At 38.4% G+C, this 16,891-nt stretch overlaps 2 protein-coding genes across 2 annotated transcripts; one reads left to right on the forward strand and one right to left on the reverse strand.

Moving 5' to 3' along the window:
• Positions 1-390: 390 nt before the first annotated feature.
• LOC123576034 (keratin-associated protein 23-1) lies at positions 391-734 on the reverse strand. Its single transcript, XM_045437067.1, is given in 2 exon segments — positions 391-584; positions 587-734. Coding segments are annotated over 2 exon segments (183 nt in total). The 5' UTR covers positions 699-734; the 3' UTR covers positions 391-513.
• A 5,702-nt stretch (positions 735-6,436) lies between these two features.
• LOC123576035 (keratin-associated protein 13-1-like) lies at positions 6,437-6,919 on the forward strand. The gene has a single exon (XM_045437068.1). The coding sequence runs from the start codon at positions 6,488-6,490 to the stop codon at positions 6,917-6,919; it is 432 nt and encodes a 143-aa protein (XP_045293024.1). The 5' UTR covers positions 6,437-6,487.
• Positions 6,920-16,891: the final 9,972 nt, after the last annotated feature.

The raw sequence follows: 16,891 nt of genomic DNA on the forward strand, positions 1-16,891 counted from the left end.
CAATTGCATTTCAATGAAGCATATATTCAATCAATAGTACAGAATTTAGAACTTAATTTGAGAATACGCATTAAGTTCAGAGTCAGCCAGAAGTCGATGATGCAAGAAACTGATGATTTAGGAATAAAAGATTAGTAGTAATTGGTGGTAATGAAAATGGTGGCTGTGCCAAGTAGAGACTTTGACATCAATCCTCAAAAGCATCTGGACCCTCAACAAGTTGATGTATAGAAGCCAGATTCACAGGCTGGCCTGTAACAGCTCCTCGAGGTAAAGTAGATAGGGCGGCAGAATCTGGATCCAGAGGCCAGCAGAGGGAAGCAATGGACTCTATAACCCAGGGGTCTGAAGCCCTGGGATCCATAGCCCAGTGAGTAGCAGCTTCTGGACCCAAAGCCCACAGACCCAGGGTAAGCAGTCCAGCAGGGGCTGCAGAACGTGGAGGTCCTCGGGAGGGAGCAGGACGTCTGGCAGGGGCTGGACACCACACAGGACGTCCGGCAGCTGGTGGGCTCACAGCAGGTCTCCTGACAGCCGCTGTAGAGGGAGGAGCCCAGCTGGCAGGTGCTGGGAGAGCAGAGGTCAGTGCGGTAGACCAGGTTGCTGGGGTAGGAAGAGCCACAGGAGGAGCTTGGGTAGCGCAGGTAGCCCCCAAGGGAGCGGGAGGAGAAGTTTCCAGAGCAGCAGCTGTAGGACATGTTGAAGGGAGATGTGAGCTCACCTGAGTTACAGTGAGAAGACTCTGAGGTTGAATGTCGCCTCCTAGACTGGGGCATTTATATACCCTCAGCAGCAGGTGTGGTGGCCTACATGGTCATCCTTTACATATTTGTGCGTCTTCATTTACATATGTGTAACTCAGAAATCTCTGTAATTGCAGTTGGATAGTCTCCCACATCTTGTATTTATGGGTGCTATAATTTTGGTGTTACAACCAAAGCCAATGAACTGCTCCTAGGTCAGAAATACCGTGACTGTGTGACATTAATGATCATCCCATCATGATGAGGAAAGCACCAGAGCCAGGAGAGATTTTCCTCGGGCTTGTGCTTCCTGCATCTGCTTCTTGTGTATCAACATCTGGTTTTGTTGATGGATGCCTTCCTCCTAAGAGTGGGGAATGAGATCACATCAATTTTTTTTTTCTGGTGCATGGATCGGAGGCACAGTTTCTACCTAGATGGAGCCTTCCTTGAAAGATCCCCCTTGTCACCATTCATTCCCATGCTCCAAAATTACTTGGTGGTAATTTGTTATGCCAACAATGGAGAGAGATGCACCAAGCACTAGTTACCCACTGCATCTCTTGTCCAATGAAGAGAGACAAAAGACGTAAAACAAAGACCGAGAGAGATGACCGGACATTGATGGACACCTTGCCACATACCTAAAGATGGGGTGACAACAAAAGGGCGCGGTTGAAACAACCCTGGGGAGGATCAATCTAAGTACCTCTCCGGGCAGTCAAGAAAAACACACCACTATGGTGAGGGCAGGGAACAGCGGAAAGAGAACCATATAAGCTTAGGGAGTTTAGCCTTTTTTCTAGTGCATTCTTAAATGATGATCTGTTACACCCTGATGTCTTTATACTCAAAAACTTTCAACACTAGTGTACCTTATGAATTTTGATGTGCTATCATTTTTTATCATCTTCATTTATAAATATCCAGGTCTTCTACCATCTCAGAATGTCTTAGCTTTTTACGGCACAGGGTTTGAATGTTATTTTGGTAGTTGCACAGCCACGTACCTCCCTACGTTTTCTTGCCTAAATGTTTCTTTTCAGTCCCTTTTCCTCAGGGTACATGACTATCTCTCTTTCTCTCGGTCTCTGTCTCTGTCCCTCTCTTTCTCCAACTCAATCTGTGCCCCCACCACTTTCCACTCTTGTTTTGTCTGTGTTAAGTTTGATTATCTCCTTTTTCTTTCTGGTTTTGTTCTTTTTTGCCATTGTTGAACTAGAAATTGAAAGTGTTTTTTAAGTTTGATAATCTATCGTATTCTTAGAGTATAACCAACTGCTTTCTAAGTTCCATGTTAAAATAATGTCAGTTAAAAAATAAATAAATAAAATGAAACCAGTGAAATAATATTTTAGACCCGGGAGAATGTAGTATCATGGTTGATGTCAATATTTTCTTATTTTACTTTCTAATAAAACTCTAATACACTCACAACGGTAATGATAACAACTATTGAATTTTCTCAATAATTTGTACCTATTTTAAAAGTAGCATCATCTAGACCTTCTAGAAGGAAGAGGACTAAGTAGAGAAGTAAATGACCTCAATTCAAACAGCTACTTGGTGAGTCCTTGATTTTCCATCCTTCAAAATTGGAATTTCTCCTTGCTCTGTGCGTCAGCAAATGGGAAAGTATCCTATTGATACAATACTGTGGGTACTATTACTTCCCAATTTTTTCTGCTTTTAAACATAACTCTTTAAAATTATCTTAATGTTGGTCAAAGAATACAAGGTTTTAGTAACGTGGGATGAATACATTCTGAGGATCTAATGTACAACATGGTAGCTGTAGTTACTAATAATACAAATACCATGTTAATATAGTTAAAATTTGCTAAGAAAGCTTTCTTAAGTGTTTTAACCACATGCACAAAAATTGTAACCATGTGGAATGGCAAAAAATCAAAAATTGTTTGATTTTGATAATCATTCACAATGTAGACTTATATCTAAATATCACAGCATACACCTTAAGTACATATAACTTATTTGTCTCTTGTACTTCAATAAAGCTGTAAAAAAGCAAAATAATCTTGAAGATAAAACTTGTGGGTTAAAAGGGAGCATAGATGTATTAGGCAAATTGCAAAAGTTAATGAATTTGTCTTCAATTACTCTTGGTTCCTTGTTCAAGTATCCTTCTTAACAAGAGGTATTCTTCTCATCCTTTTGCCTTTAAATCTCTAAATCTTCATCCACATTAAGTTAATATAATTTTCAAAAAGATTTGTCAATTCTCCAACCTTGGGCTAATTCCTTAACCTTGGACCCAGAGATTATATTGTTTGTTTTATATAGCATAGACTTCCACATTTTTTTGAACTGATTTATTTATCAACAATTAAAAATTGTGATACTTCACAGAAAATTTATCACTCGGGGCTGTACCTGTAGTGGCTTCTGATCTTTTGATAGCAGAGTCCCATCATGAAACTCTGAATAAAATGGATTTCATATTTGAGGCATGTTTCCCACAGAATCTCATCCGTAGTTGAGAGTTACAACGTTTGGCACCTACTTGCTGTTCTTCAAGTGACCAGTCACTAACATGCTGGGGATGCTTCTTTTACCAATTTTTTAGGTTAGAAGTTCAATAAGCAAAAACCCATACTTCTTAATTAAAGATTCTCTCGACTCACTATGTATTATTAATTATAGCCATAAAATGTATGGTTATTTTCCAAGATAGGTTAGAAGCATTTGAATTCTGAATTCTTGAAAGTATGTTCATTAGACAAAGATGTCATGGCTGCTTTTCTTATATGTGTTACATGCAGTTATCAAGCACATTTCTGTCTGTAATATATTCTTGGTATTTCTCCCTAGGGATCATTTAATTTAATTTTTTTTTTTAATTTTTTTTTTTCAACGTTTATTTATTTTTGGGACAGAGAGAGACAGAGCATGAGCGGGGGAGGGGCAGAGAGAGAGGGAGACACAGAATCGGAAACAGGCTCCAGGCTCTGAGCCATCAGCCCAGAGCCTGACGCGGGGCTCGAACTCACGGACCGCGAGATCGTGACCTGGCTGAAGTCGGACGCTTAACCGACTGCGCCACCCAGGCGCCCCATTTAATTTACATTTTATACAGCGGAGCAACATTGGAGATTTCTCAATAAGCATATCAGTGAGGTATCCAAGTATGTGTTTTTTTTCTTTTTCTATAAATTATCCAGAAACAATGGCTGAGAACATGGATTCAAATGCAAGTTGTTCCTCTGGGAGTTGATCTAGTAATTACCTGCAGGGGAGTGCGAAGTGTGGTAGACAATGGAAGGAGAGCAATGCAGGCGAGTTACCAAGCCAGGACGACTGGAATTCAATCTTAGTGGAGAATTCCCTGCACAGGGCTCGCCAAGCCCTTATGGAGTGAAACAAATCCTCGGGTAGAGTTTTGTAGCTACCCCAGTCATCAGTACACTTTGGAGTGTACAGATGATTACCCAGGGGAGGTAGGCAGGATACGACAGCTTTTGTTAGGGATGGGGTGTCACTAGATACGATAAATATGAAAAGATCTGGGAAGATAAAGTGGGATGAGAAAAGCAGGCAGGGATGAAGGGACATGGTGAATTTAGGCCATATTGCAACGCAGGGTAAAGTGTGTGAACGTGGCATGGAAATTGCAGACAGAGTTGGAAAGAAAGGCTGGATGCCCACAATGGTAGCATTTGAATCTCCTGGATTTGGTAGGTGTCATCTACAACCATTGAAACTACTATAACACGACTTTTAAATGGTCACCTTCACTGTAGCAACTCACTTATTTGAATCATTCCTATGTATTGTTAAAACAAAATTTTTCAAAATTACATATAATTAGCAAGTTAATGTTGCTTAAAATATTGAAACTTTTCTCTCAATAAGAATAGAAAATACCTAAGTATGCCAGAGTCCCAGAGGTACTATATGGGCCAGAACTAAGTCAAAAGAAATGAACCTACATCTGGATTTGCCATTCGCTTAAAATTGTATGTTGATTTTGAAAGTACTGACTGAGAGGCTAAGAGAATTCCATAAACTCACTGGGCTTAAGAAATAATATTGGAATTCAGCATCTACCAGAGTTGAGGTCATGGCAAATATCCCAGACCTTGGAGAGCCAATTCCTAGAAGTAAAATTGAATTGTTAATAAACAGCTTTTTCATACGGACTGAAGCCCAGGTTTGAACTATCTCAACCACTGATTGGATTAAAACGACCCAGGGTGCTGTGACCTTATCCTAGAAGCCTGCCTGAAGCATAAGTCCATTCTTTCTGGAAGAGGGTACATCATTCTGGGATGTGTGTGTGTGTGTGTGTGTGTTTCACAAATATATATCTATTAACCTCTCAAAATATTGTGGGAATATGAGAAGAAAAGACAAACAAAAGAGAACACCAGAAAACACAATCTGAAATACATGGTCCACATTTCAAAATCAGACATTAAAATAATTACGTGAAGAAGAATTTAACAATAGGAAACAGGAAAGTATTATTAAGGAATCATTACGTTTAAAGAAGTAAAGGTAAGATTGAGAATTTTGGCAGAAAACTAAAAGCCACACAACAGAACCTCATTGAAATATTGGAAATTTACAGTATATCTAATTTATAAAACTTAACTGATATGTTTTATCAGGAGAGGGAACAAAGCGGAACAGAAAATGAATGAATTGGGAGATGGGGTAGAAAAAAATTCCCAAGCTAAAGCATAAAGTCATAAAAAGAATGAAAACAGAGAAAAGAGTCTAAGAGGCATATGTAACATAGGTTAATAGTGTACTTTGCTCATAACTGGAATCAGAGACATCCCATGTGTCCCAGGACCTAGTTTCTCTAATATCTCTGCTGTATCATAGCACAATGGGGCCCTTAGTCAACTAAGCCTCCTGCAGTTGAGGATCTGAGAAGAAAGTTCTCAGGGCTGATACACGTATGGATGAGAATCTATTAGGACTACAGGCTTCGTATCAGATATATTGAATCTAAAACCCAATTATTTTCTTCCCTCATTTAAATATTGCTTAGTTCTTTGATTCTCCTCCTAAAGGCCCCCACTGATCTCCACTTGCAATTCTGTTTTGGTACTGTCCCTCACTGTAGCCATGTCTCCAAATAAATGTCCAGGCTTCTCTCTGTGCCTTTAACAGTCAATGATTGACTGGCATCTTTTCCCCCTTCCATTGGATCTGAGACATATTGTGTAAGAGAATGTGGATATAGATGGACAATAATTTTGGAAAATGAGAAAACATGGTGACAAGTAAGGTCAGTATTTACTATGTTCCTATTAAAGCCAAAACTATGCCTCTGATCAATCGACAAAGAAGGAAAATAGTTATATTTTATTTCCTACCATTTGAGAAAAGTATGTGCCCATTATTGCTGGAAACAAAATACCTGAAGATTCTGATTCTGACAAGAGGAAAGGAAAGGCTTTCCTGGCTTAGATGGAATGATCATTAATGTCAAACGGTCACGGTATTTCTGACCTAGGAGCAGTTCATTGGCTTTGGCTGTAACACCAAAATTATAGCACCCATAAATACAAGATGTGGGAGACTATCCAACTGCAATTACAGAGATTTCTGAGTTACACATATGTAAATGAAGACGCACAAATACGTAAAGGATGACCATGTAGGCCACCACACCTGCTGCTGAGGGTATATAAATGCCCCAGTCTAGGAGGTGACATTCAACCTCAGAGTCTTCTCACCGTAACTCAGGTGAACTCAAATCTCCCTTCAACATGTCCTACAGCTGCTGCTCTGGAAACTTCTCCTCCCGCTCCCTTGGGGGCTACCTGCGCTACCCAAGCTCCTCCTGTGGCTCTTCCTACCCCAGCAACCTGGTCTACCGCACTGACCTCTGCTCTCCCAGCACCTGCCAGCTGGGCTCCTCCCTCTACAGCGGCTGTCAGGAGACCTGCTGTGAGCCCACCAGCTGCCGGACGTCCTGTGTGGTGTCCAGCCCCTGCCAGACGTCCTGCTCCCTCCCGAGGACCTCCACGTTCTGCAGCCCCTGCTGGACTGCTTACCCTGGGTCTGTGGGCTTTGGGTCCAGAAGCTGCTACTCACTGGGCTATGGATCCCAGGGCTTCAGACCTCTGGGTTATAGAGTCTGTGGTTTCCCTTCCCTGAGCTATGGATCCAGTTTCTGTCCCCAATCTCTTTTCCTTTGAGAAGTTTCCATCCATCTTGTAATGCGCACTCTGTAGATCTGGCTTCTACTGATTAGTGTGTCAAAGAGCCAAATCCATTTGAAACAGGCAGATTCTGTGATGAGATTATCTATTGTCTTAATTTTCTCCATTTGAAATCATCTAATATTCCCTGATTGCCACCAACTTTACCTTGCCTGCTCTCAAACACCGGCTGATAGAAGAACTCTGTCAGACTACAAGATTAATTAGTAATTCAAATTGCATTGTTGATAGAATTTATGGTTTTGCATTTCTCTCAAAAACAGATGAAAAGTCAAATGATTTTATTTTAATAAACTCTTTTTTCTGCTGTCCAAATCTGCTGTCAATGTTGTTATTTATTAGTGATGTGTCAAGTAGGAATTGTGTTATCATTACTGCTGGCAATGGCCGTTGGAAATCTCAAATTTTAAAGGCTGTGCGCTAATTTTGGTTGGGCTTGGGTATTTTCTCCTGTTGAAGCAGGACTTCCTTGGATGCCAACAGTGTCTAGGTACAGCCTTTTTCTCAATGATATCTCAAGAGATTTGAATGTCTTGTTCAGACAATAAATAATAGACCATGCATAAAAAGACATCATAAAGACATTATGCATCAGAGAAATTTGAAGAATGTGCGAACAAAATTTAGATTTACATGATGAGGCTGTGCATGCAGGTTATTCAAATGAAAGACTAGGGTGTGGGTGTAAAATTTCAGAAAAGAGCACCTATGAGCTTTAGCTAATCACAGTGAAGGTATGTCACATATTTTTTTTAATTGACTAAATCCCTGTACTCCAATTACTGTTTTCAATCTGCTCAAATTATCTCCATTTGTATAAGAACAACTTAGATGGGAACAAACCTAGCTGGGAAGGAACTAGGCTCAGCAGGTGTGAACTTGCACCTGGGTTCTTTGCCAACATACACAGTGAATCTAACTCTATACATGAAACCTTTATTATCATTGAAAATGATTGTTTCCGCTGCATATTGAAATGAAATGAGATATTCTTTATTTGTACCAGATTCTCTCCTACATCCAAGTGTTATAACTGTAAGGTGCTAACATGTAACATAGATACTAACTATGTAGTAGATAACACAGATAGCATAACATACTACCATAGACAGCACGATAGCAACCAGAGACATTATATTCATACAGAACAAGCAATGTTTAAATATTTTTTTTCCTATTTTTATTTGATATGGTCTTCAAACATGTCGAAATTAGGAAATGGATTGCAGGGTCCTCGAAGCTTGGAAAACACCCAGTCTGCTAAGTTGATCTCAGTATATCTCACCATGCTCTATTTACTTCCTCCTTTCCTACCTACATAATAAAATCTGAATGTAAAAGGAGCTGTCGGGTTCATCACATTCAACCTACTTACTCTATAGAGGAGGAAACTGAGAGAAGAGCCAGATAGAATTTTACTAGATGACACAGCAGATTATTGTAGAGTTATTAGTAGAATTGCTTTATTCCATGCATTCTCTCGGATCCTGTCTTCCCGTATATGCTCCCTCTCTTCCTCATCTTCTCCCCTCCTCCCCCATCATGTTTAGGAAATAGTCATGACACTTACATGGCTAGAGGAACACATAAAGGCATAATGAAAGAAGATTTGGGGGAAAAATTCATCATCCATTGCATTATAAAATTTAAAATCAGCAAACTCCTCTGTAAACGGTCCTGCTCGGGAATTTCAATGATCCAAGTTGTTATCATGCCCATAATCTTCAACCAAGAGAAAGAATCCAATTTTTACCCCAAAACATAAGCACGGGCATAGCAGTCATGGGGAGCAGCCAAAACTTTTTTGGCCAAGCTGAGGTCAAATGTCTCCTCTGTTAATGGCTCCAGATTTTAGATGTAGTAGTGGAAATTTTTCTGGTTTTCAGAAATATACTAGTGTCTTAGTTTTTCTGTTGTTGCCAAAGCAAACTACATCAAATTCGTGGAATAAACAATACTCATTTATTATAGTCCCATAGGTGAGAAGTCAGGTACAATCTCACTGGGCTAAAATCACTATGCTGGCAGAGCTGCATTCCTTTCCAGAGGCTCTATGGGAATATCTCCTTTCTTGCCGTTTTCAGCTTCTGGTGGCCAGATGCATTCCTTAGCCCATTTTCTCCTTCCTTCGTCTTCAGACACAGCAACGAGGGTCAAGTCGATCTTACTCTGCCTCACTCCCACCTACTCTTCTGCCTCTCTCTTCCATTTTTCAGGATGCTTAAGATTATGTCATGCCTATCTGGCAATGTCCCTATTTTAAGGTCAACTGATTAGCAACTTTAATTCCATCTGCTACCTTACTTACCTTTTCCACATCAAGTAACATACTCACAAATTCCAAGGTTTAGAATATGGCTGTATTTGAGGAACTATTATTCTACCTACCAACATTAATAAACAAGCAAATTTATATATTTAAGAAAAAAAACCCTTGGGGCGCCTGGGTGGCTCAGTCGGTTGAGCGTACAACTTCAGCTCAGGTCACGATCTAGCGGTTTGTGGGTTCGAGTCCCGCATCGGACTCTGTGCTGACAGCTCGGAGCCTGGAGCCTGCTTCGGATTCTGTGTCTCCCTCTGTCTCTGTCCCTCCTAGCTTGTGCTCTGTGTCTCTCTCTCTCAAAAATAAATAAACACTTAAAAAAAAAAACCTCAAAGACTGATTGACTGTGAATAGATAGCAATATTATGAAATGCTCAAAAAGAGCAAAATTCAACGGTGAGGATAGCAAACTTGCAACACCACAATTACACTTGAAGTTATAACAATATCCCATTTCACACTGATAGCCAAGGTAAGAAACCTGTAATATTCTACAAGAAACATAACTCCTGAGTTGATGTCTTGCCACGACCATTCAGGAAACTACCCCCTTCTCTATTCCATGTCTCTGGCACATACTAAATTTCCCAGAGCACAGACTTTCTTCTTTCTATACTTCCGTAGAGTAAAGTGAATCGTGATCTTCCAGTTCTCACCAAGTTAATCCTACTGCACATAATGGACAGAGACCAGCTGGCACGTATCTGGCTTCCTCCTGCTGCGTCCTTTGACAGAGATGCTCAGCACCTCGGATTTTGAACCTAGGGGTTTAGGTCCCGGCTTCTGCAGCCTGCACAACTATAGTTCCGGAAGCTGCTAATCACCTGTCTGCCAACTGGCTTCCAATTCTGACTTCCAAGAATAAGTGTAACCAGTTTCCCAGGAAATGCTTCCGTGAATCCTTTCTAGGAACTTGATTTCAACAATTTCTATTTATTAATGTTTATCCCATTAGTGATTACAGACAGTAGCTTGATCCTCCCCAACTCCTTGCCCTCATATTTGTTTTTTTTTTCCTAATTAGTCATGCCTCAGAACACATTGCCAAACATGTTGTCAGTATCATTAGTTTTCATGACATTTTCACTGAGCCTTTTCCATGAGTCAGAGTCTGTGAAATGGAAATGTGTATTATTGAATATGTTTTTAATTTAGATTATATTTGTGTATTACTCCATAATTTAAAATATAGTAAGAAAAGGTGTGGGGTCTCTGTTCTAACTGGCCTGAAAAAATAGAGAAAGCAAATACTAAAGAAATAATTATTTAACTATAGTAACAATGAGCTATGAATGCGTTTCTGATACTAAAATAACATCGAGAGATATGCACCTAGTCTTAGAGGTCAAGAAAAGTTCCCCAGAGGAATAGAATTTGAAATAGCTTGAAAGAGTAAGTAGGGAATGGATAGATAGTGCTTGGAGAAGAGTATTTTGAGGACCCCGTCTTGAGATGTACATTATAACACCGAATGGCATTTTGTCTTGTCATTGAAGGAAAATGAAAAAATGCCTTGAAATTAGGCCAGAAAGATTTGGGGGCCATTCTTTGTCTTCAGTGGTCTAGCTCAGAATTGCACTTTCTTCTGAAAGCAGCAAGGGCCATCGAATGGTTTTAGGCAGAGGTATGAGATTGTCCGATTTGTTAGTTTTTTTAAATAATTTTTGTTATTCAATTAGTATTGACACACCATGAAATGAACAGATTTTAATGGTAGAGTTTGATGTTTTTGACAAATATATACACTTATAACTAGTTACAGCTACCTGATCAAGATATAGCACATCTTCCCATGGCAGAAAGTATCCTTATGCTTCTTTTAAACCAATCCCTGCCAACTCGAGGCAACTATTGTAACGATTTTGTCATTGTAAAATGATTTTGCCTCTAGCATTTCCTAAAAATTAAACCATACAGTATGTTCTTAGATGTGTCCCTCTTTTTTCATTCAACATAATGTTCTTGAGATTCTCCATGATACATATGTTTTATTCATTTTATTTCTGTGGAAATAAATGTGCAAATAGATGACAGTGTGTTTAGTCCTTCACCTGTGGATGGACATTGAATTGTTACAAGATTACAGAAAACTTTTTAAATCAATAAAGCTGCAATGAACATTGATTGTTCCAGTCTTTTTGTGGGCTTATGATTTTAGTGTTTTTTTGTTTGTTTGTTTGTTTGTTTGTTTTTAGGAAGACCTCCGAATGGAATTTCTGGGTCATAGAGTGAGCATATGTTTAACTTTATTAGAAAATGCTGATCATAAATAAATGTTAAAAAATTAAAGAAAAAAATTGCTGATCAGTTTTTCAAAGTTAGTTTTATCATTTTATTCTACCACCAGTGATGTTCTACATTTCTGGGAGTTTCACATTCTCATCAATATTGACATCATTCTTTCTCTTAACCATTTGCTGGATGTGAGTAGTATTTTATTGTGATTTTAAATTGCATTTACTTGGTGAATAATGATTTTGAGCACCCCTTCTTGTGCTCATTGGCTATCTTTGTGACTTCTTTGTGTAGTGTTTATTCATGTTTTGCCATATTAATTTTTTTACTAAGATATTGGAATTCTTTATTTACTCTGGAAATCAGTCCATTGATAAATATACTGCTAATAATCTCATAGTTATGACTTCTCTCATTTTAGTGACAACTTTGGATAAGAAAAAAAATTCATTTTGATGAAATCAAACTTATCAATTACTTTTCTTTTATTGTGTTTTTTTGTATTCTTCAAGAAAAGTTTTTCTTCACATCAGGTTGGAAAGATATCCTTATTTTTGCTAGAAGCTTTAAAACTTCAGCCTTTATATATGTCTATGAAAGGTATCAACACATATATTTTCTTAAGTTCTTTACCTGTATCAGTGATTCTTTTTTTAAATTATTATTTGAGAGAGAGAAAGAGAAAGTGTGAACAGGTGTGGGGAGGGGCAGAGAGAGAGAGAGAGAGAGAATCCCAAGCAGACTCTACACTCAGCAAGGAGCCCAACACAGTCCTTGATCCCTTAACCCTAGGATCATGACCTGAGCCAAATTTAAGAGTTTAAGAGTTGGACGCTCAAACAACTGAGCCACCTAGGTGCCCCGATAACCACCGATTCTAATATAATTTTTGAAAAGACATTTTTCCCCAAAAAGATATTTTTTAAAAAGATGTTGATTTGACATCTCCATTAAAAAAATTTGACAGTATACATGTGAACCCATTCTAGAACTCTATTGTGTTTCACTGATTATCTATACTTATTTCAGTACTACAATATCTTAATATACCTTTATATATATCTCTTTAAATGAGATAATGAAAGTCTTCCAACTTTACTCCTGTTTCAAGATGATTGTGCTTTTTCTTGCTTCTTTGCATGATATAAATTTTAGAATCAGTTCTTCAATTTTTATAAAAATGCCTCCTGGCAGTTTTGTTCAGAATGTGTTGAATTTATAAATTAAGCATAATAAACGTCTTTCAATCCATGATATGTGTCTCTACTTATTTGGATCTTATTTAATTTCTTTCTGCAGTATTTCATAGTATAAAATATACAAACCTTAAATCTTGAAATGTAGATTATATGTTTTGTTATTCATATAACATACTTTGGATTTTTCACATATTTTTGGTTATTACATAGAAATAGAAACAGATTTTAATTGTAATTTTATAGATTCATTACATTTTTTTATGTCATTCTACCTATGAATACAGAAAGTTTTCCTGTTCCCTTGCTAGTGTTTATGCCTTTTATGTGTTTTTATTGCCTTATTGCTGTGGCTAACACCTGTAGTGCAATGGTGGCTAGAAATGTAGGGATACGGTGATGTGGCTGATTTTGTGTGCATGTATGAGTGTGTAGGTGTGTGCTACCCTCTTTGCTCACAACATTAATAAATATGTATCTTTTAAGTTTTAAGAGCTTGTTGTTTATGAGATCAGATTACATCTAACCATGGAAATGGGCCGAAATTGACAGATTATTAATTGAGTCAATTTAGAGGACGTTTGCAACAAAATCCCTGCTTTCTCATCCTCCATGAGCCTGGGAACTCCAACTGCAAACTCTCCTCACATCAGGAAATGGGAACTTTACACATAGAAATTTACTAATTGAACTTCTAATTAAGATTGGCATACTCATGATACCATCCCATCTCTAACACCTCCCTCTTTAAATTTCACTGTAATTTAGTTTAACCCAATTTCAGAAGATGGAGAGATAACATGTATTGATAGGGAAGCGACAGAAAGGAAATGGCATTTAAACATGAGTCTAGGGGCACCTGGATGGGTCAGTTGGTTATGCATCCAAATCTTGATATTGGCTCAGGTCATGATCTCATGGTTTGTGAGATTGAGCCCCGTGTTGGACTTCACACTGAGCACGGAGCCTGCTGGGGAATCCTCTCTCTCCCTTTCTCTCTGTTCCTCCCTCACTTGCACGTGTGCATGCCTTCTTTCTCAAAATAAATAAATAAACTTAAAAAACAATGAATCTAAAAAAAAAAGGCAATGAATCTAAAAGGTAGGATGATCTTAAATATCAAAGACACGAGAACTATGAGAACAGATAAGAGGGAATATAGGAAGAGGGTATAAAATGACCAAAGCAGGATGGAAAAATGCTTACTGTGTGTTCAGAGAATAACTGAAGTTCAGCTGGTTTATGGCAAAGGGAGGATTTATGTAGCAATTGGAGACAAAGATTAAAAAAAAAAAAACAATACGGGTTGTATACATGTAGATATGCTGACTATTGGACCTCATTATCATAGATTTTTCTCATTCTTGCTCAGATTAGTGCAATCATCTTCCCATTGGATATCCTTGCTTCAGTTTCTAGCTTGATCAAGCAATCTTTGTTCATCCTCCTGCCACAGCTTGTAAAATACTTTCTCGTGGAAGCTTTGTTAAGTTCTTAAGATAGTTAAGTTCTCATTGTTAAATTCATGTATATGTTGAGGATTTGCTTGTTTACAGCTGTTAATCATTGTTATTTGGTTAACCTTGCTAGATGGTAAGTTCAAAGAAACAGGAACCACATTTTTAAATATTGGTTTTAAAATGTCTCACTACACAGTAGCAGATAAATGAATGCATTCTTTTTTGAAAAAAAACATAATGGAACATTTGTTGATCATACATTTCCTATGAGCAGAGTCAAATGAATATTATTTTGAGAACAGACTGGTATTGACAAGATGTTTAACAACATAGTACCGAGGCATGACTAATAAAAAATATGGGAGTCAAGGTTGAAGGGTAACAAAGCTGTTATCTGCAATCACCAATGTGACAAGAATAAATAAATGGGAATTGGTGAAATCAATTGCATAGAAATGACTCATGATGAGTTTCCTGGGAAACTAAATACATCAATCCCTAGAAATCTGAACCACATGCTGGCTGGTAAAAAAGATGACTGCCAATTCCTGGAAATAGAATTGCTTAGGCAGCAGGAACCTGGGAACTGAATTCTTGGGTTCAAAATATACACAGCCAGTGGGTGTAACAGATCAGCATGAAATACAGCAAGAGAAACTTGGAAGTCTGGTAGGGGTAGGACCTATAGGAAATCTAGTAGCACTTTGGTAGAGAGCAGGACTACAAGGAAACAAGACCTAGAATAATTGTTGCTGGAAACAAGACCTAGAATAATTGTTGCTGGAATATAGAGGGAACCTTACTTTGATCCTGGTAAACTCAGAATGTTGCAGAAGACTTGGACATAGGTGTTGGCTGTTTCGGGAGCAGCTTTTATACGGGATTGAGACAATTTCTTGATAAGCAATGATAGTTTTTATACTTTGATGCTGATATCCTTAAATGGGACATTGTATTTAACCTAAGTATCAGTTGTGCTATTACAAATGTACTGCCTCAACATTGTAATTGCCAGCTGTGTGTATTGCATTATATTGCGGTGTAATGACTATTGAATCTCTCCCTGATTTGCCTTTAGAAGGTTGTTTGCTGGGCACTTGGGGGGTTCAGTCATTAAGCACCTGGCTCTTGTTCTTAGCTCATGTCATGACCTCACGGTTTGTGAGATCTAGCCCTGTGTTCGACTCTGTGCTGACAGCAGGAAGCCTGCTTGGGATTCTCTCCCTCTCCCTCCCTCTCTGCCCCTCCCTTCCTCCCCTACTCTCACTCTCTCTCTCTCTAAATAAATAACTAGAGTATTTCCTGGAGCCAGAAAACCACTTTTACATTTTTAACCAGGTAATGTTTTTAATCATCAGCGATAGCTCCAATTTAGCCAAAAAATACTCCTCCATGTTAAGGCTATTTTGTCCGTGTTCTGTATCTCTAGAATGACTGTGGCCCCCATGTGGGGATTACATGGATTATTCTATTTTAAAACTCGTGGAAGTTATAAGCAAAATAAAATTAAGTTCATAGAAGAGTACTGGACACTGCCCTTTCTATTTCTGTCAGGGAAAGCCAAATGAAATTTTCTACATTTTCTCTCAAAATTTCAATCCCTTTAGATTTCCCAGTGACAGTGTCGAAACCATGATCATTTCTCAAGCAATTTAATGGCGAGTCTTTTTTACCTCTTCTATTCCATTGTCCTCAACATGATGACTTTGAGTCTTGTGTTTGTTGCCTCATGGTCTTGCATGGTCACAACATTGTCCAAAATGGGTATTATGAGCTGATTTGTGCCCCTCCCGTCAACATTCCTATGTTGGATTTCTAACCCCTAAGAACCTCATAATGTAACTGCATTTGGAGATGGGACCTTTAAAGAGGTAATTAAGGGAAAATGAGGTTAAATGGGTGGGCTGTAATCCAACATGACTCGTGTCCTTCTAAGTGGAGATTAGGACCCAGAAACTCATGATGATAATGGGGAGCGGGAGAAGGAAGAGGCATGACTGGAGGAGAGAGAAGATGAGATTACATGGCACAATTGAAATTGCATTAAAATGAAACTTAGGAACCAGGGGTCTATCCTTAGCATTGCCATTAACTTTCTGTGAGACTTAGAAACTAACTCTTGTAGGTCTCAAGATCCATGTCTATCCAACAAGTTAAATTTGACGTGGTGATCTCTACAGTCACTATGTCTCTCATATTTAATGCATCCCGGAAGAGAGTGGGACATTTGTATTTCCTCTAAGAAATGGCACATTTGGCAAGTCTATGTTTCTCCTCGAGCTTCTATTTTCTCATATGCTAAAAGGACGTTAGACTATCATGAGTGAATTCCACACTGGGATGCTTGTGAGTATGATGAAAAAATGCACAGAAAATTTCTTTAAAGATTCCCTGGCTCTATGCAAAGTTATCACTTTATTTTTAGGTTTGGCTCATTTACAATAAGCCCTATTTTTAACAGCTTATCGTTTCCTGATATACTATATTTATAAAAGTTTAGAAAGGAATCATAAAATAACTGAACCTCAGGTTGAGATACAACGGAAGCAGACATCTGGGCTGTTCTAGAAGCCCATTTGGGAAGGCACCAAGATGGAATCCATGTCTTCTGAACCTTACCTTCTTACCTGGCTTCAGCGATAACATCATACACGCTTAGAGAAATGAATCAGGCTTGAAACTGGTTGTTGGAATGCAAAATGCAGATGCCTTTAACCAAAATGAGATAAATTCA

The sequence above is a fragment of the Leopardus geoffroyi genome, chromosome C2 (assembly GCF_018350155.1).
Source record: "Leopardus geoffroyi isolate Oge1 chromosome C2, O.geoffroyi_Oge1_pat1.0, whole genome shotgun sequence".
Classification (NCBI taxonomy): Eukaryota; Metazoa; Chordata; class Mammalia; order Carnivora; family Felidae; genus Leopardus; species Leopardus geoffroyi.

Coding starts and splice junctions, on each gene's coding strand:
- LOC123576035 (XM_045437068.1), top strand. CDS start 6,488: ATGTCCTACAGCTGCTGCTCTGGAAACTTCTCCTCCCGCTCCCTTGGG.